This window comes from Monodelphis domestica, chromosome 5 (assembly GCF_027887165.1).
Source record: "Monodelphis domestica isolate mMonDom1 chromosome 5, mMonDom1.pri, whole genome shotgun sequence".
NCBI lineage: Eukaryota > Metazoa > Chordata > Mammalia > Didelphimorphia > Didelphidae > Monodelphis > Monodelphis domestica.
In genome coordinates, this window is record NC_077231.1 from 132062211 (window position 1) to 132083893 (window position 21683).

At 36.1% G+C, this 21683-nt stretch overlaps 1 protein-coding gene across 2 annotated transcripts in view; it reads left to right on the plus strand.

The window, feature by feature from the left end:
- SLCO1A2 (solute carrier organic anion transporter family member 1A2) overlaps positions 1-21683 on the plus strand; it is a 45753-nt gene that overhangs the window by 17915 nt on the left and 6155 nt on the right. For both annotated transcript variants that reach the window (XM_007503538.3, XM_007503540.2), the window contains exons 9-12: positions 4329-4493; positions 9971-10166; positions 15510-15675; positions 17121-17293. In XM_007503538.3, the coding sequence (XP_007503600.1) occupies positions 4329-4493; positions 9971-10166; positions 15510-15675; positions 17121-17293 (700 nt within the window). The remainder of the gene's footprint in view (positions 1-4328; positions 4494-9970; positions 10167-15509; positions 15676-17120; positions 17294-21683) is intronic.

Consider the following 21683-nt stretch of genomic DNA (forward strand, 5'->3'; position numbering starts at 1 on the left):
GAATGAGACAAAGGAAAGGGGGAGTAAAGGGGTCCCTAACTGACTGACACCCTTCCCCCCCAAAAGTCTATCAGATCAGGCTTGGCTAACCTGATCCCTTTGGGGTCAGATGTGAAGAAGCCCTGACTTCTTGACTGCTCTGGCAAATGTCACAAAGTTTCAGGACTCTAAGGGACTTGGAGGAAATTCAGCTTCTAGCTGAAGTCCTATTCATTTGATTATCTTCTTGGTGTGTTTGGGTCAGGATTCACAGAGAGAGAGGGTGCTGGGTTGGAGATCCACCAGGGTCCAAATTCTTTGGTAGGGTTCCCAGATAGAAGTCCCCTCCAACTGATCAGATTCAGCTCCTTTCCAAAGTTCCAGCTCCTTCCTGCCCATCCCCTGCTCCAGCTTTTCAGGTCTGCTTCTCTTTTCAAAATCACAAATCTTCTCTTACAAAACTAATGAATCTGAGCCTGAGGATTACTCATAAAAGTATTCATTTTGGAAATATTGGTTTTTGTTTTGCATAAACATGGAGAGCAATTAAAATGGACTGCAATAGTCATGTATGTGGAGCAAGGGGATGCAACAGGCATATATCTAAAAAAAAATGTTGCCCCAATCAAAATCATAGGATAACAGGCTGGAAGGGACTTCCAACAATCACTTAACCTCTATCATTTTACAAATAAAGAAACAGAGATATAAGATATAAAGGGTATGCCCATGGTCAGTCACATAGCTACTTCTTTTACAGATGACAAAACTAGAGTCCAGAAAAGTTCAGTGATTTGTACAATATTATACAATTATTAAGTAGCTGAAGCTATACTTTGTACTCAGTAATGTAGTAACAGATTTTAGAAGATTAATAAGTTAAGAGATTGCAAAGTATTTTGCAAGCTCTGTAGGTGCCGCAAGCCGGGTCCAGCCCCACTCGTGGCTCCAGGGTTCTCGGCAGGTGAATGAATGGTAGAATTAAAAAAAAAAAATACAGTAGACAGCTGTGCATGTAAATCAGCCAGGGACAATCTTTGCATCTGGTGGCTGATCTGCCATGCCCAGGCTTGGTGTTTATTCTTATGCCCATTTTCTTGGCATACAGATTCAATTTTTAGCACACATGTTTGAGTAAAGATAATTGAAAAAGTGATACATTAACTTTTAACAAATAATGTCATTAACATTTTGAGATCATTCTATATTCTTGTATTGTGATTACAGATTCTTGACAGAATAAAGATTCCACATAAGATAAATGATTTCATCAAAGGTGGCTTAATTTTCTCATTGACCTGCGAGGAGTCTAGGCTTACAATCAAGGAAATTTACTTACCTTTAATAAAAAGAAATACTCAATCAGAAATTCTTAAAGACAATCCAACAATCATAGCACTGGGGTTGAGAGATCAAAGAGGCATTGAGAACACAATTCAGATTAATGGTTGGGCTGATCACCTCTCAGGGTTAGCAGGGAGTTTCTACCAAGGGGGGTTTCTGGTTGGTGAAATCAAGGCATGGTGAAGCTTGGTGTACTTGTACATTTTTTATGGGCCTTTATGATTGATTTTTCTGTTAGCTTTAGGAGAATAAGTTTCTGTGTAGGGGAGTAGAGAAGATTCCAGGCTCGCTGGGAATTATGTACCTAAGTAAAAGTTAACCCATGATGGTCTTTTGGGTTTGGATTTGAGAGTCTGCTATTTTGGTGGTATTTTGGGGAAATAGAGTGCAAGTATTTTGCTCTTATATTATTCCTTCTAAGGTTAGGGAGAGAACAAGAAGCACATCAACTCCAATATTGAAGGATGTAGATAAGAGAAGTCATATAAAGGGGGCTGAGTGGGCAATTCCATTTTGCCAAAGAGCCACTCCGAGACCTCTTGGCTGCTACAAGTGACTTCGTCAAGGTGTCATGGTCTGATGGCACCCTGCATGTAGGTCCTCATGCAGATTGAAATTTTTATACTGTAGTCTTATGCTCCACCAGATTGGCTTCTCTTTACAAAATTATACTGCTAATATACTCTAAAGAAGTCCTATTTTCAGTTATTTTAGCCCATTTCCCAAAAGTAAGTTAGATGGCCTGGAACAATTGCATTAGTCCCAAAGAGGTGAACTCCTCTGATCATTAGTCTAATTATTGTGTATATGTCAATACTGCTTTCCTTGAATCCATTGGTCCCAAAATGGAAAAAAATGCTGAGGAGTATTACTTATCTAGGACAATCCACAGAGCCTGAAGGGAATATGCTCCTGGGGAAAAGGAGAACATGGTTTAAGTCACCTTAGAAAAGGGAAACAAAGGTCTGTACTTAAGTCACAAAACTCAGAGAGGACAGAGAGCCCATCTGGAAGTCAGGAAAAACTGGGTTCAAATCCTTGTGTGTGACTGTAGACAAGTCATTTAACCTCTCAGTGCCAACAAGTAATAATTTTTATGCATACAGAAGTCAGTCTTCATTGGTAGGGTAAATTTCCTATGCCAAAGAAACCTCAGGTCCCACAAAAAAAAAAATTGAACATATGGAAATCATAGCAGTGGAAAGGTCAACAAGGAGTGGATCAGTGTTAACACAATTCTCAGAGGAATTGTATACAGCGACAAAATGGCCATTTGTTTTCAATAATTTCCCCTATCCAAGAGAGATTTTATTTTATACTTTCCTATGGGTACATTAACTTGTTTCAATCTCTTTGATAAATCAACATTTCCATGTGACTGAACACTGTCCCTTAATTCTGGAGCATCAACATTCCTGGTGACTCCCATATTTTCTTTTCAGGCCAACACTACATCTAGTTCACCAGGTCTGGAAGCAACAGTCCTGTCACATGAATCTATGATGATTGTTGTCCATTTACAATTAAATTGGAATGAATAAAGATTTGATAACTAGATCAGGGATGAGATAAGCTCATTGAAACTCTAAGAGCACAAAGTCTGGAATCAGAAGAATTTGAGTTTAAATCAGGCTTCAAACACTTACTAGCTCTGTACCCTGGAAAAGTCATTTAACTCTTTGGCCTCAGTTCCTAATCTGTAAAATGTGTTGGAGAAGGAAATGGCAAACCACGCCACTACTTTTGCCAAAAAATCCCCAAATGGGGTCCTAGTCAGACATAACTACTACAACTGAACAACAGCAATTGTGAATCTATAGAATTTAATTCCTTTCCTATACAGTGGAACTTCCAATATTAAATATGTTTTTTTCCATGATAAATATCCTCAGTTCCTTCAACTGACTCCTCATATTGCATAATGCCTAACAAAGAGAAGAACATACTGTAACGGAAGGAATACTGGATTTGCAAACAGGAAATCTAGGTTCAATTCTTGTAATGCTCCTTATTATCTACTTCTGTGACCTAGGGCAAGTTATTTCACCTTTGTGGGCCTCATTTTTCTGAACCGTAAAATGAAGGAATAGGATTAGATTTCCACCTCTCAATCTATGACCTACATATCAAAGTCGATCATTACCCAGGGTGTTTTCATTTGGACCCTGTAGCATTTCTACATCTCTCCTCTAATGGAGGTCTTTACTGACAGAGGATAAAAAGAAAGAATCCTAGAGAAAAGAGTGTGTTGGAAGTGACATTCCAAAAAGAACACCAGAATTTAGATTGAGTTGGGTCACAAATGCACCAGCATACCAAAAACCAACCCACACTACGAAAAGAGAGAGATGAAGTTTGAATCTATAGCTCTTAAACTATATGAATCAACATGAAACATGGCAGATGAAAGGAATTTATGAAGAACTGGTAGATATCCCTGAAATTTCTATTTTTGCTCCTCATGGAGCCTTCTTACCCAAGACCATATTTCTTTTACAGGTCAATAAAGTCATCCTTCTTTTGTGGGCTCAGCAATGGATCAAACTATTCCATAAGAATATAACTGATCCTTTGTTTTACCTAACACTGTGTTGAGCAAATTAATAGCATTAAAATCTATGCTTAGAAAGCAAGAATAGTGTTTTTATTCCTCTCAAGTTCCTCTGAAGATTTGCCTTCTTTTATAACATATTATTTTATATGGTACTGTAATATTTCTAAAGCACAGTTAGTGCACAGGAAATTTTATAATCATGTAATAGCTTGAAGGTCTGTTGAGTTTTTGCCTTTTTACTCATACCTGACACAATACCTGTTCCATTAGTATTAGATTTCAAGAGATGAGGAGGAGAGAAAAGGATAATCAGAAAGGGATGTGAATCCTGAAACAAACAAAAAGATTGTTTAAATCTCCTAATCTTATATTTACTATTTCACAGAAACTAATCATGTTCTAAAAGAAGCAGATAGTCCATAAGCTGTTGTGATTTTTTTTTTCTTTTCAGATTTCTTGCCACTAATGAAAAGTCTTTTTTGCAATCGAATTTATGTATTGTTCTTGGTCACAAGTATATTGCAGTTCAATGCTTTTGTCATTATGTTCTCTTTTCTGCCAAAATATATGGAACAGCAATATGGTGTATCTGCCTCAGACGCAATCTTCCTAATGGGTATGTCAACTTTTATATGCAATATAAGCAGTTTTTTTTTTTACTATAAAATATGTGTAATATAATAAAATAGGCTCAGAAAATCCCCAGATGGAAGGCTTATGGGCTTCTTTCACCTCTGGTACACTACATTTTCCCTGTACCAGGTAAGTGAATGGGAAGCTAAGAGGAGGTGAAGCCTCCAAAAGCTTTATCCTAGGATAAATAGGCTTTCTACTTTATCTCTCCTCTATTATTCCGTTGTAAATAAGATTTCATCAATGCAACATGAGTTCAAACAGTTGGAATACAAAACTATTTTCTTCCTACTTTTGTGACCTAATTTACTCTTCTGGAAATGAGTGAGATGGCTGTAGGAATGACTGAGGCAAAAGGCAGGGAGCTAAGAACATTGAATCAAACCAACCCTCCCTAAGTAAGTAAGAAGTTGGACTGAATCATCTCTGAGGTCCCTTCTAAATGCATGATCCTATGACATCCTGTCCATCCTTGAAAGTCTTGCTAAAATACATCTTGCCTAGGAAGATCCTGATATACCTGATCAGAACTGAACTCTCCCTACTTTTTACTTCATAATACTCTTTTATAGCTTATTCTTATTCATTTCTCCCACTTTGCACTTAGTGGGTCTTTTACAAGTACAGTGTCACAAAAACTTTAGTGCCATTTTAAGCTTTGATGTTCAAAGGAAAATTACTAAATAAGAGTCCCCCTGACTTTAGCTGAAAACTGCACTAAGACTTTTGGGACACTGTGTACTTCTGTATTTAATAGGTCTTCCTTCCTCCTCCATCTCCCTTCATTTCCCCCTTTTATGCCACTGCCCAAATAATCCTCCTGTGATTGATTTCAGAGAATACAAATTTTAAAGTAGGGGAGAACATAGGGGTCATCAAGCTCATCCTCTTCATTTCATAGCTGAGGAAGCTAAAGCTCCAAGAGGTTACTTTACTTGCTCAAGATCACAAGAGGTTACTTTACTTGCTCAAGATCATACAGCTAATAAATGCCTGAGCAAAAATTTCTCCAGGCCCATTAGGCCTTACACTATCCCACAGTGTCAGCGAATTTCTGTCTCCTGTGCTTAAACTGAATAGACATGGACTACATACTTTTAGATGCACTTTAAACTGTTTGGTCCTGTAGAAAGACCCAAACTTTCAATCCTATTTTTCAAACTGATCAGTCTTCCTTTTTGATTTGCAGGTTCACCCTTTGTTTTTAGTTTTAAGCCCTTATGCCCCAAACCCCAAAAGCCTCTCCTGGTTTTAATTAGGAGTTTCTCTTACCTAGTTTCTTATTTACTGTCTTATTGTTTTCATTAATATTTGTTCATGAAAACAATTTTAAAAACCTTACTGCTATGACATATAGAGATCTTGGCTAGGTGGTGAAAGAGCTACAGTGTATAAACAAGAATTGATCCTTGACTTTATGAAGTTTAATACCTAGAAGACAGATAACTCAAAACCCTAGATAGCTATAGAACATAATGTATAAACAACATATTAAGGAGGCTTAAGCAGAGTTTTGATTTTAGGGGAAACATCTTTACTAATGGATGAAACAGGAAAGTTTAATGGAGGATGTGGCATTGAGTTTTAAAGTTTTAAAGATTAAAATTCAACAGATGAAGAGAGGAATGAATGGAAAATATTCCAGGCATAAAAACAGGATAAACAAAGACATAATGGGCCAAAAGATAGGATATATTTTAAATAAAGAAAGTAACCTAGTCTAAAAGGAGCCTCAGAGAACACACAGAAAAGAGTATTATGAAGTAAAAATGGAAAGAAATGAGGGTGTCAAATTGCAAAAGGCTTACAATACCAGACAAAGGAGTATAAATGTTCATCAGTAGACAATAGATAGACTAATGGTTTTTGAGCAAAAGAGAGGCATTCCCAGATTTTTATATTGTATAAAGATTATTCTGGCTATAGAATAAAGGACAGAGAGAGGGATGCAAAAAGAGTAAGATTGTCCTAGATTCAAATCTATCCTCAGACACTTCCTAGCTATATGACCCTGGGTAGCTCATTTTTAACCTCAATTGCCTGGCCCTAATTGCTCATCTTCCTTGAAACTGACACTTAGTAATGATTCTAAAACAGAAGGTGAAGGTGTTTGTTTTGTTGTTGTTGTTGTTGTTGTTGTTTTTAAAGGGAAAAAGATAATTAGAGAAGACCGGTTATAAAGGGGTTTTTTTTCTGTTTTTTTTTTTAGATACCTTAGATAAGTGATAACAAGGAAATGTATTAATTAAGATGGTGGCAGTAAGAATAGAGAGGAGATAATTGATTTGAGAGATGTTATAAAGTTGATAAGACTTGGTAATTGCTTACAAATGAATGCTAAAGGAGAGGGAAGATTCACAACTTCAAAGTTTTGAATAGTGGATACCAAGTAAATGATCACATCCACAAATAGAGAAGAAAGAAGAGTTTTGAGGGGTAAATTAATGAGATTAATTCTGGACTTGCTGACTTTGAGGTACCATTTAGTCACTGAAATAAAGATGACCTTTGCAGAGTAAGAAAAGCAAGACAGGAACTCCTTAAGGACATCAGAGTTGAAAAATGTGCATTTGATAGTTATCTTTAGGGAAGTAGTCATTAAAAACATGAGAGTGAATGAGTTTGCCAAGGGAAATGGTAAAGAGTAAGATGAGAAGAAAAAAAGTCCTGCATGAACCATTGTTAGGCAAGGAGAAAATCCAGAAAAGAGACTGAGTTAGAAAGAAAATCAGAAGAGTACAAACTTACTTTATTCAAGGAAAGAAGGCAACATAGTAGTAGGGGAGTTGTCAAATAGTGTCAAATGAAGCAGAAGAGATAAGGGTGGAAAAAAAGATAATTGGTGACCTTTGGAAGAATTTTCAGGAGCATGGCAGGAGCAGGAGGGAGATAGAAAGGAATATTGAGAATAGAAAGGGAATGGAGAAATTGGATGTAGAAAACTTTGAGGGTAGTTTAGTAGTGAAAGGAAGGAGAGAGATGTGGTAGTTAGATCACAAGAAATGGGTCAGTGGATGAGTTCTAACAATTGCTGGGGATAGGTGTGCTTCTAAAACAAATGAAATGGAACAGGTGAAAAATGAAGAGTTGAAGGTCTGTGATAAGTGGCATATTTTCTGGAACAAGGATCTAGAGTAAGCAGGAGAAAATGGAATTCATGACAAGAGACATTAGCCTTAGTAAGAGTAGGTACAACATATATTGTGTGCCAGAGGAAGGAAAAGAAAATGAGTGAGAGTGTTGAGATGTTTTGAAGAATGGAAAAGGAAGACTAAAAGACTTTCTTTCACATTGCTTCAGTCTTTGGCATGAAATGGGCCATCTCCTAAAATTTTTGGGAAGGGAAAGATGGAATGAGGAAGAAGAAAAGAGAAAATTTGAAAAATGCTCCAGAGAATAAGATAGAAAGTCAACAGTGGTCACATTTAAGGATTGTCAAATAATAGTGACAGCCTTTCTGAGTTTACATAATATAAATGTATAATAAGTGATGTGAACTCACTTTAATTGATTTCTCTTTCATTATTCAGTAGCACTGGAGCAAGACCAAACAAAGAAATTGGATGATGTAGGTAAACTAGGAATGAACAAGTTTGGAGTGGTTAACGTTCAAGGAAACAGTGTTTTGTTTTGTTTTTTTCATTCTTACCTTCTGTCTTAGAATTTGATATTAAGCATTGGTTCCAAGGCAGAAGAGCAGTAAAGGCTGGCCAATTTCAGTTTAGTGAGTTGCCCAGAATGCTCACGAAGTATTAGAGGTCAATTTTGAAACCAAGACTTCTTGTCTCTAGGACCCTCTTTTTATCCACTGAGCCCCATCATTGCCCTGGAGTCCCAAGGAAGGAGATAGTGACACAAGTAATTAGCCATGTGATTAAGGCTGAGTTTAGGGGAGCAAATGAAGTAAGAATAGAAGACAGACTGAGAATACAGATAAGTCAAAGCACTAAATATCATTAGGGCAAAAAGTAAGCTTTAATGTAAATAAAAGAGGGAGTGGGGGCAGAAGATGAGACTATTATTGGAAAGCAGAATTCCAAAATTTCAAAGTATAAATGTAGTACAAGTCTAAGAGAATATGAGGTGCAACAATGCTTGTATGTGGCTAAAGGGGATTAAAAAAGCTTTTTGGACTTGGGAGAGGCTAATTAATTTTGTGATTTGTTAGAAGAATGATCAACAAAAATGTTGAACTCCCTTAATGAAGAGGTTAGGGTGGCACAAAAGGAAAGCTGTGAATAAAATGCTAAAATAACAGAAAGATAGAATAACCTGAAAGTCCTAAGGCTATGCTGTTTTCAGTAGACAATATAATCCTGTACAATTCCCATTTTTTGTACTGACAACCAAACTAGTATTCTCTTAAATTATCCTATATCTGTATTTTCATGACATCCATATAAAAGTTCCTAATTTACTTTCTCCCTTAATCTACACCCCTTCCTCCACACACATATACATGTGGCACAGGTAGCATACGTACATGCTAGTATATACACACACAAACACACAGATACACATATCCTAATTAGGCCATATGAGGAATCTACATCCCTAGCCTCATTCACACTGAACAAAAAATCCAGTTCAATAAAATTACATGAACACTTGTTCAGATTTTTTAAAACCGTGACCAATTTCACAGTGATCTTTCTTTTTCCACAAACTCATGATAGCTGAAATGAAAAGGAACCCTCTTCTACCTCGTGGTCTATATAGGCAAATTTTAGTGTAACTAAAATGAGTTTCTTAAAGAAGATCCTTAGCTCTGGAAACCATATCAAAAATCCATTTCAAATCCAAATTCACTTAAGTAGGTGAAGATATGATACGTGATACAGTCTATAATTTTAGTCCTGTTTCAATGTTTCCCTGTCTATTTTCCACACTGGAGATGAATGAAATTGACTATCCCCTGAAATTCTGAACCATTTTAAGAAATCAGGGGAAGCTAAATGACTCTCACTAGATACATCAGGCCTGGAGTTGAGAGGACCTGGGTTCAAATTTGGTGTTAGATACTTCTTAACAATGTGACCCTGGGCAAGTCACTTAATCTCAATTGCCTTACCATTCTTCCAGTCAGCAAATATATGTTTGGTACCTATGCTACTCAACATTTTTTGGGAGCTATTTGGGATAGGAATAGGGGTACAAAAGTAGTGCAGGATAGGATTTCTTGTCCACAGGATGCTTAAAACCTAATATTATTGTATAAATCCTCCAGGTTTGCCAAAAATATGTTTTTTAAAAAATCATATAAACTACATTTTTTAAGTCATACCTGTCTGGGATAGGTATCAAGGTGGTGAAATAAAGATCAATAATCCATAATTTTTTGCTAAACTTAAAATGTTAATTACCTGGAGCAAGCAGAAAAACTTCAGTGATTAGAAAGTTATTGATGTACTCCTTTCATCTAATTCTGTTTGTAAATTTCAATATTACTTGTTTTTATAGGTATTTATAATTTGCCTCCAATATGCTTTGGATATTTAGCTGGTGGTTTCATTATGAAGAAATTCAAGATAAATATGAAACAAGCAGCTTACATAGCATTTTGCATCTCTTTATTGGACTACTTTTTGAACATGTTATGTTTTTTAACAATATGTGATAATTCTCCGATTGCTGGCCTAACTGTCTCCTATGAAGGGTATGTTCACTTCATTCTGACATTTTCCCCTAAAAATACCAATTTAAGTTTGGAGCATAATTTACCCCCATATATGGAAATTGAATGTTCCTTTTGTATTCAGGAAAAGATTACTTTCTTTTTGGATTTCCTACTTTTACCACAGGCCTTTTTCTATATCCTTTTCAATCCATCTATTCACTACTACCATGTTTAAATAGATGGGTCTAGGTGCTTAGCAATAAATGAAATAGGGTAGGGGTTGGGATCAAGGACTTAGAGAAAATGTATTTGTTCTTCTGTGTATATATGACTGCATTCCAAAATCTGGGGCTCTCAGCTATGAGTCAGAAGATAAGTAAGTTCCATGACTTACTTACTAGTGGTGTAACTTGGAGCATCTCATTTAGTTAATCTGTAAAATGAATTATTGATCTAGATAATCTCAATTATTTTATAATCCCATAAATCTATGATTTCAGGATCATCTTTTTTAGAATAAACTATTCTTTGACTCCTTCTATCAGTCCTAGTAATTTAAAGTTGACAAAATAAGTTGTCAAGCACACAATACAACACACACACACACACGTGTGCAAGCAGATTTCAGGACAACTGTGGCTTTGCTCTTTCTTTCTCAATCCTTTGCTCTTTTTTTCCTCAAAGAGAAACATTGGACTAGATTCATATTTTCTATTGTAATTAGATGTTTATAGTCTAGGAGCATGATCCTCTTTGGAGATGGGAGGTAATTTGCCACACAAAAGATAATCTCAAATAGAAAGCAAAAACATTTATCAAAGCAAAAAGAAAGCAAAAATTGAAGTCTAGAGATGAAAGAATATAGAAGAAAGTATGAGATTTTCAACTTGGGATCAAGATAAAAATCTCAGCCCGATTAAAGAGAAAATGGCCTTACTAAGGAAGTATAACTCAAAGACTTATCAGCCAATCAAGAGTCACGACTCTCTTCATATATACACAGCATGAAGTATCATAGGACTTTCCTTCATTCTATGTGCCCAGGGCATATGGACACATATATAATGTCTCTAATATTATTTGATATTAACAATTCAGAATACTGTCATGTTTATTCTATGGACACTGCTAAGACGTAAGCATTCAATATATTGCCATTATTTAATTTTTTATTTCCTTAAAGAATGTTATATAATTATATCTATATGAGTCTTTATGTACTTTGATAGAATATCTGTCAGATATTTTATGCATTTTTTAGATATTTTGAGGGGAATTTCCCTTTATGTTATTTCTTCCAGGATTTTGTTATTGCTATATATAAATGTAGTGAGAGGGTATGGGGGGGGGGGCAGCGCTGTTATTTTGCATCTAAATACATTACTAAAACCTTCCTTTTAGAAAATCTAAATTCACAAAGGAAGTAACATTAGATGGAAATAATGTTGCATAATAGGAGTTATCTTGTATTCTTTATTATGAAGACCAGCTCCAATACTTGCCATGATCATAAAATAAATCCATCTCATAGGTCATGTCATTCCACTTCTGGCTCTATGCTTCCCTCTTCACATCAATTTTAGGGATCTAGAAGCTCCCACATTTCTTCTCCTGAGAAATGATGCTGCCCAAAGAGGCCTCCCTTTACACAAGTGCTCCCCAAATTGAAGTCACAAATTGAAGTTCTTGTTTCCCATCATAGTTATATACCTTCTCTGCCAAGGAATTGTGAAATAGTCCTTTTTTTTAACTTGTTCTAATGAAGGTTTTTACAATTGTCCACTTACAAGATTTGTCATTAAAATGTGATATTTAACTGCAATGAGCTTTAAAGCTCATATTGTTTTATTCTGGGGAGCATCTCAGTTGATGCTTTGTTGTCTAAATTCAAATGTCCTACATGGTAATCATGTGTTATTTTCCATGTGACTTTTTAAAAAACTTTATCACATTCCAGACAGGTTTATTCTATGCTTCTTAAGTATCTTTGTGCACAATCAATTGCTTTGGCTTATATAGAATTCATATGTTCTTTTAATATCATTCTTTTGTTTTTATTCTGCCAAATTTGCTTGATTCAGCATTTCTGTATTCCAGATTTGTTATTCTTTCCTTCTCACAGTTTGTGCTTCTTTGGAAACATTCTCCATCCTGGATTCAATGTTATCTACTCTGCATTGCATTTTTAAGTTCTACATTTAGAGCTCTAATTTCTTATATTCATTCCCAATTTCTTTTCTTCTAAATGAATGAATGAAGAAACACTTAGTAGCATTTGTGCCAGTCACGGTGATAAACACTGGTGCTACAAAAACAAAAGTGGAGACAGTCCCTGACCTCAAGGAATTTGCATTCTAGTAAGGAGAGTCAAAACATGTAGGGAAGTAGTGACAAGGAGATATATTTCTGAATCATGAATTTGATTCCTCTTTTGAACCATTCTGAAATTTCTTGCTGTTGTTCTATGAGCTCTTGCAAGTCGAGTTCTCTCAGTTTCATCAGACAATATTGGTTCACTGTCTATATTTTTCTCTATAGAGTTTTACTCATTCTTTCTTCAGGATTCAATATCTTCTATTTATTTATCTGCTTTTATTTAGGCCTTCTTGCTACTCATTCCTTGACTCTTTCACCTGTCAGATTTCCCAAGGCTGCCTTAGCCTTCTTGTAATGGAAATATAGAATTCTCTGTCTTGAATTATCTCTGGTATAAAGTTGACTGACACCAAAGGATTTTCAGCCCACTTTCCATCAGGCCATGTATTGTAGTTCCCTGCTAGTCTATAGTTCTTCTGCCACTTATATAGCTGGCACATTTATAGTAACCTTTTTCTTTTCTTCCTTTTTCTTCATGTGGTTGAAGCAAATCAGAATCTGTCAGTTCTTATAGAGGCAGGAAAGGGTTTAGTGAACCGTAGCCACCAAGGATCACTATGCCCAGGCTCCTGATCATAAGCTTCTTGTGGCAGGCATATGCAGCCAAATGGGGTCAGGAAGAGTTTAGGCACTAAGTGACATCTCTAAGTCTTTATGTTCTCAAGAGCTTTTTGTCTTGTGCCAGGCAACAGGTCTGGAAACTAACCACATGTTTTAGAACAACCTATGACTATTTTACCTATTGCATGATTTCTTTCTTTTTTGAAGTTGTGAATTTGAAGGATTTCATAGAAAATAACTTCTGTCTTTTAGCTGTTCATATCTGAGCAGCAACATTTGTTTCATAGAACCACAGAATTTGGGAATTAGAATGGATCTCAGAAGCTATCTAGTTCAATGAATATCCCAAAGGAATCCCCACTATAACATACCTAGTAAGTGGTCATCCTAATTCTGGACAAAGGTCTCCAAGGAGAAGGAACCCACCACCTTTTAATGGCTTAAACTTCTCCCTAAAACAAAAACCCTCTTTAAAAAATGTCAGCAATTTTCTAGAGAGGTTGTATGGCTAAAAGTCATGGAACAAAATAGTTTCCAAAGAATTAAAACTGAGGATAACTTAAAGGCATAGTGCATATGAAGAGGTTATATTAAATTTCAACCAAGGAATTGTGAAGGGGAAATTATAGAAAGGCTGTTATCAAGGAAACATGATAAAAAAAAAGATGGATTAACAATGTGCTAAGATCTAGTGAAAACTGAGGGACAGCTTACATGATTCAAAAATATATCTCCTTGTCACTACTTCCCTACATGTTTTGCCTCTTACTATCACCCTTATATGAAGAGAATGAAGAGGAAGATTCCCAGAATGGTGGCTGGGCCCCATGTCAGTTTATAATCAGCTTCACTAGGACTAGCTACATTGATTAGGTTGCAGATCAACTGGTGTGTCAGAGCAATGTGTTATATAATATTCACATGAATCCATTTGGGATTGTGTAGCTATAAATTAAATAAAATTATAATTCTATTTAGTATCCCCACTCTGCACAATGATTGATAAATGATAGATGCTAAATATTGATTTGAAAGGGGAAGAATATCATGTTAGGAAGACCACTGGACTTACATTCAGGAAACCTGGAGGTAGTTTAGACTTTGCCGCTTAAACTAAGTATGGAGAATATAGTGTATAAATGAGCAGTTTTACCTGTGCCTGTTTTTCTTTCTCCAAAATGGAAAGTTTGGTTGTATAAAATATGCAAGTTCTCTTCTCACTCTGAATCCTCTTTTAGTTTGATTCTATGAAAACTTCTTTTCCAGATTTCATACTCTATGTGTTGATGAATCCATGACATAAACTCATATATATTTGAGATAATCATGTGACTTTCATATGTGCCAGCTGTACACTTTTTCTGAGTTCTGACTCACCTTATGATCTCCATTCCATTTTTCAAGACTATAGGGCAGTGATGGTGGACCTCTTAAGTACCCAAACTGCAACCCTCACACTGCATGTAAGCCACTGGCCTTACCCCAGATGGGGAAGGAGGAAGCACTCTCATTGGGCTTCTGGGCAGAGGGACAGGTGATAAGAGAAATGTCCTCAGGAGCACATGGAGAGGGCAAAGGGAGCAGCCCCTCTGGCACATGTGCCATAGGTTCACCAATGTGGGTATAGGATCTTCCACCTTCTGACTCTCTCAGTTTAGATCCAGTCTATACCCTTGGAGCATATAAATATGCTGGAAATAGTTAACAATACCTTTACTGTGACACATTAATATTTTTAAGTGACACCATATTATATAATCAGAAGAACACTGATGAATTAGAAGATAGTTTCAGGCACTGTCTCTGAAAATATCCATGTTACCTGGCTGACCATTTAACCAATCTGAGTCTAAATATCTCATTTGTAAACTATTAATAACGATACTCTTATCAGGCTGCTGAAAGGAAATTGTTTTTATAAATTATTAAGTTATTAATGCAATTAGTGATTTAAAACCCATTTATATATAAGATGCTCTTTATTGGTTGAGATTAATTAACTCAATGCTTTGTTTTAGCAACCTGGAGAGAAAAAAGATTCTTAGTCCTCTGGTCTTTAGCTTCAAGAGAACATGTACGCAGATCCATATTTCCTTCAAGGAAAAATCTCCAATAGGAAAGGATGATGTTGGGAAGAAGCTGACATGTAAAGTAGTGAGCACCTCCATTATGTCCTTATAACCCATTTTCCCCATTAGAGACTAGGAGAATTTTCCAATGGATGAGAATGGAGACTATCTTCCAAGCTCCCACCAACTCTGCCCTTCATGCAGTGACAGAATATCAAGTAATATGTACTGTTAGATATTATTATTCATGTATTTTATGTCCTGGCATAAATACTTGCTTTAAGCATTTTAAGGGGAAAGGAAAAGAAGTATAACCTTCATTAAATTTTTTTCATAACATTCTAAAATACTTTGTATCATTTAAAATCATTTACAGAACACAACAGGATGTGTATATGGAAAGAAATGTACTGGCTGACTGCAACATTGACTGCAATTGCCAAGATAAGATATGGGATCCTGTGTGTGGAGATAATAATTTGTCTTATATGTCAGCTTGTCTTGCTGGTTGTGAGACATACCATGGAACAGGAGTGAATATGGTAATACACAGAAATTCTTTATGAAAGTTGTGAACTTAACTGGCATTTTACAACTGAAAACAGCCTAGGTATCATTTGAGTATCAAAAATTACAATTTCTAAATTTTCCTTAAAATTTAAATTAATGCCGTATATACATTTGCAGGGGGAAATAACTGGTCTCTAAATATTTGATTTGCTTTTTTGCTTCCTAGTCTTTACTGTGCTGATATCAAAACAGTTCTTCAGTAGTTAAAATCAAATATGCCCTAGTATGGTGTTGGCAAATCTTTTAGAGACTGGATACCCAAACTGCACCTTCAAGCTGCCTATGAGCCCCCCTCATTATTCCAGGGAGTGGAGAGAGGAAGTGCTCACAATGGGTGGCTGGATAGAGGGACAAAGCATGCAAAAAATGTTCTCAGGCACAGTGGAGAGGGGGAACAGAGCAGTATCCATCTGCACACTAGGACATGGATGCCACACCTTTACCAACATGACCCTAGAAAAACAAAGGGTGGCATTTAGATAATTATCCAGATAATCCCCACTCCAAAAAATAGCCTTGAATACTGAACTCTGGAATATTTAAATAACCAAAGTAAAGTAAGGAAATCAAAGTCTAATCACATGGATCAATTCTTTTTATGTATTTTCCTTTTGACATATGAATTCATTATCATTGTGAGGCAATAAAATTGCCTGACATTTTGTTGTTGTTTTTCCAACCAAAGTTGTGATTATATAAGCAATGCTAAGTATGGACTCAGAACCTATGTTCAGAAAAAAAATCTGTAATCTACTCTAGTAAATATGATTGCCACATTGGGAAACAATTAAAAAATTAATTATATTTTTAAAATAAAAGCATATTTTATGGTAAGAAAATTACTATTGTGAGAAAGACTTCACAAATGCTTGCTTTTCCAGATATATGTGCATATATGTGTGTGTCTAATATATAGATATAGATATATTTAAGCATTTTAAGGTAAAATGGAAAGAAGTATGATCTTTGTTAATTTATTTCATTATATTCCAAAATGCTTTGCATCATCTTAAATCATTTTCAGAATCTGTCTAGGAGTTTAGATAGATATATCAATAGATCAATAGATAGAAATTCATATAGTTAGACATAATTGATCTAGGAGATACATACATATGTGTGTCCATCAAAATTTGCTTTTAAAATAGTTGATACAGTACAAGTATATTCTGAACATGTTCACAGGATGTCTTATAAAGAAAATAATTTGTTTTGCTTTATTCCTAATGCCTGAAAGAGCAAGCAAGGCCTTAGGAAAAATAGTCTCTTGATTAATATCCCTCATCTTGATCTAGTTTTTTTAGTGATAAATATTTGATTTTTTAGTTCAATTTTTTTTCTAAAGGGCTAATGAGGCTTTTTTCATTGTCATTAATAGTAAATGATAAATTATTTCTTTTCTGTTTTTTTTTGACAGAGCTTCCAAAACTGTAGTTGCATCAAATCTTCAAGAAATACTTCAGCCTTTCTTGGACTATGTGGCAGTAGTTCAGCCTGTTCCCTGATGCTTCAGTACTTTCTGATATTGTCAGCACTTAGCAGTTTCATTTATTCTTTAGCTGCAATACCTGGATACATGGTCTTTCTAAGGTAGGAAGATTTTCTTTTTTAATATTGAGGATCATCAATTTGAATTGCTCATTATTTTTAAAAGTTACCTGTTCTCTTGTGCAAGTATATTGGTAATCCTTGAGGGTAACACTTTCTCTTCTATTTCTTTTGTATATCCCACAGTGATTAAAATGATACAGAGTTCTAATATAGTCCATGCTTTAAATGTAACTTGGTTGACTTGTTGACGACCATGGCCAAGAAAAATAGCAATGTGTTGGTCAGATTAAAAAAGAATTTAAAGAACTGATTGCTCATTTTCCTTAACCTACCATTCTACCACTCCTTTCCCTTGCTTTACCAGAACAAATAGATAAAGAACATCCTTTCTCAACCCAATATGAGCAGGACCAAGTTGTAAAATCTGTTTCTGGAGATGTCTTGACAAATGATGGAAAAGGGACAACATGAACAAAACAAAAAGCACAGTACTATTGCCATTGCTTAAACAAATCTGATCATATTTTCAGAGTAAAAAGTACATCTTTCCATCTTCTTTGCATCATTCACAAATAAGTCGTAGTCACTGACTCTCGAAGGCCCCAACAAAACCAATTTCCCAGTGGAAGTATGATGATAAAGTTAATGGAATTAAACAACAGCTTAGAAACCTATAGTAAACCATTTAAAAGGGGACTGAGAAATCTTTTCTTTCTATGTCATTTGTAATAAGTGGGTGAGAGGGTTGAAAACTTACATACTCTGTTCATTAAAAAGGGAAGTCAAAGGACCCACCTACCTAGCAACAAGAACAACAAAGTTGTTCTGAAACTCATTTGGTGTTACTGCCATCTGCTGCTCCTCTCTTGAATTATAGGTGCTTTTTGGCCTCCTCAAGGAAGCTGATGAAACCTGATTCAGAACTAGCACTCTGAGTATGGCTTAATTTTTATTTTATTTTATTTTGTTTTTTTGGTGTCCATCCCATCATTTACTTGAAGTTTAGATTTGTTGCATATGAAACTGCAACTTTACATTTGTTTATTATGTAAGCTATATTGCTTCCTCTGGCCAAGGGGTGTATCTTTTCAGTCACACATGTTGATAGATTTTACTTTGATGTTTTTGCCAATAATTAATCTAGTTTGTGTAAGTTTTAGGCCATGAAAGGAGGAGGAACAATACATGGCCCCTGGATCTGTGGACGTCTTCCTTGCAAGATTCACTTTCTAGTATCTTTTATTTATCATAAGGGGATAATAAGGCAGTGTGATGATGGGGTACACTTCATTTCTGCCTAGGAGTATAGAATTTTAAAGCTAAGAGGGATCTTAAAGTCCATCTCCTCTAGTCCTCTTCTTTTACAGAGAAGGAAACTGAGGTTAAAATATAAAATGTTTGGTCCAAGTTACATAGCTAATAAATAGCAGAGCCAAAACTTGAACCATGATATTTAGATTCAAATTCAGTGCATTTTCCCCTTCATTGCTATTAAAATAAAAGGCTAAATTCTCCCTCCTTCTTCTAGTCTCAAGTCTCTCCAACCACCCCACTGTGCATACGTACTGTTGTTCAGTCATGAATGACTATTCGTGATCCCATTTAGAGTTTTCTTGGCAAAGATAGAGTGGTTTGCCATTTCCTTCTCTAGTTCATTATATATATATGAGAAAACCGAGATCAAAAGATTTCAGTGACTTGCCCAGAGTCACACAGCTAGTAAGTGTTTAAGGGCATATTTAAACTTAGGTCTTTCTGATTCTAGACTTGGCACTATCACCACACCACCAGCTCTTGCATTTAAGGAGTCACATATCTTAAAGAGAGATGAGATACCTATATATAGGCACCAAAAGTTACATAAAGTCATGTAAAGAGACTTGTCTAGGGCCCCTTTGCAAAAGGATAATTTGTTGTTGCTGTTTCAGTACTGACTATCTTGGTTATTAAAGTCACCTTAGTTGATTACTTTCTTGGCCCATTCATTTAGAATTTCCTCTTTCTGGAGCCAGCCAATTCTTCATAAATTAGAAGAGCTTTTAATTACCAAATGGACCTAAGAAAGTAAAACTGAGGAATCTTTATTCATTAAGAATCACTTTTCTTCTGGAGTTTATCCATCAATAGCTAGTTGTCTAATCAAAGTGATGAACTCAAAGGACATAATAAATTAGAGAGAATAAAGGCCTTAAGTGAAGTAGTTAATCAGCAAGACAGAAATGATTCTTGTGAAGCAGAAGTTCTTCACTTTTTTGTGTCATGAACCCTTTTGGCCATCACTAGTATATATCAAGGTACTGGCTGAGGTTTCTGATTGAGTCTGGTATTCATAACACAAAGAGGTAGTAAAGAAGCGATATCTTCAACTCTAACAATAATTGGGATTTTCCCACTTTCTATTTTATCCATAGTTCTGATGTTCTCAATTTCAATGCATAAAAACATCAGAGTCAGCCCTAGGGGGAAATGGAATGCAGACAGTTGGGATTCAATGCCTCTGGACTCTCCTTTCCTCTTCCTATGTGGACCATTCCCATTCAGTATTTACCCAGGGTTGCCATGGTGCTCTCTCATTTTAGCCCTCATCACAAGCCTTATCACCAGTATGACTGAACTGTAAACTCCTCAAGTATAGTGACTATGTAGGTTTGATAAAAGTTAGAGTTGAAAGGGACATGTTTGATCTCCAAGGTGAATATCATCAAAACCTTTTTTGTATAGCTGATACTCAAAGTTTGATAGATAAAAACTTGCTGCAACAAAAGGATCCAATATCAAATGTCACATCATTTACACTTTAGTATGCAAGTTCATGTGTTACCTCTCTAAGGAGTATTTGCATTTTACATCATCATTCCTTGTGGAACAAAAAAAAAAGGCTTCCTTTCCTCTAAGGAGAATTAGAAACATCAGTGAGCCTGAAGCATTGCTGAAAGGGAAATGGGGAAGTCTTGTAGAAAGAGGTTGGGAATCAGAGGTTTTGTAGTCCTAGATCTACCACATTCTAGTTGCATGACCATAGATAACTTATTAAAGTTCTTCAAATCTCAGTTTCCTCCTCTGTAACAAAATCTGAGTCGTTTTCAAACATGAATCCCTAAAAATTATTCCAAGATTCAAGTCATGCTTTGAGTCAGCATCTATTTAACCCCTATCTAATGCTTCTTTTTGTTTGATCAACCCCAAGGACACATTAACTTGAAGCAAAAGCACTTAAATAAATAGAATAATAGCAAGGAAAACACCAAGGGAAAAACCCTTGCTCATACCTGGAAATATTCTCCTGCAGATCATTTAGGAGAATTAATACTGGAGAGTGTGGCAGTTAAAAGAGCTGAGGTATAAATTGTTGTAGATATAAGAGTGGGTGAGTAAATTTGACTGTAGAAAATATGTTTCACTACAGTGTCTTGGTTTTAAATCAAATATAAGGTGGTCGCCAGGGAAATATTCCCAATTATTCAAATACCCAAGTCAACTGGGTTTTATAGAGATTTTAATTAATACAAATGTGGAATTAAAGAAAAGAGAGAGAGAGAGAAAGGAAATAAGTATGAAGGGCCTTAAGCCAACATGGCCTAGACCTGAGTTTTAAGAGAGAGAGATCAGTCAGTCAGTCTTTTATCACTCACCACAAGGTCTGTCTAAGCAAGGATTCTAGTGACACCAGGCCAGCTCCATCTCAGCTGACTTCATCAGAGAGAGTTCCAGCCAGAGTCCTCCTCAAAGAGCCTTCCAGCCAGAGACTGTTTCAAAGGGCCTCTCTCCAGAGCCTCGAGAGGGACAGAGTCCCCTCAGAGGAGCTCCAGCGAGACCTCCTTAGAGATTGTCCTCCAAGAGCTTCCCTTCTCCAGAGCCTCTCTCAAGAGATTCTTCCCAAGCAATCCTCATCCAAGCTCCTCCAAAAGGATTATTTTTCAAGAGATTCTGCTTTTTCTTACATAGGGGGTTTTCTCCTATGTCACTTCCCCTAAGTCCTTACATCTACCAATCACAGTAGATGTTTTCCAAAGGACAACCCATTCTAAAAACACTGCTGGGTCGACTAATCCCCTCAGTAAGTCTGAACCAGAGAAAACACAGCTGAGTCGACTAATCCCCTCAAGAGAAAACCTCTAAGTAAGTTTTTACCTCTTTGCTCCTGGCAAGTTTACAAGTTGCCGGACCTTTATAGGTACCTAGCATCCCATTGTATCAATTCTAAAAACAGGCATGGCTCAAAGAACTCCCTGCCTCATCATAAGCATGGGTCCAAGTACTTTCATTGTTTAGCAAGGAGTTTTCTCCCCTAAAGCAGTCTTAAGTACGGGTGGAGTAGAGGTCCTCCCATTTCTGATCCTGGCGAGTTCTCACAGTCAAAATGGGGAATGTTCCCAGTAGGGAATTGTTCCAGTTGAGAATTTCCCATTGGGGAAAATTTTTAACATTC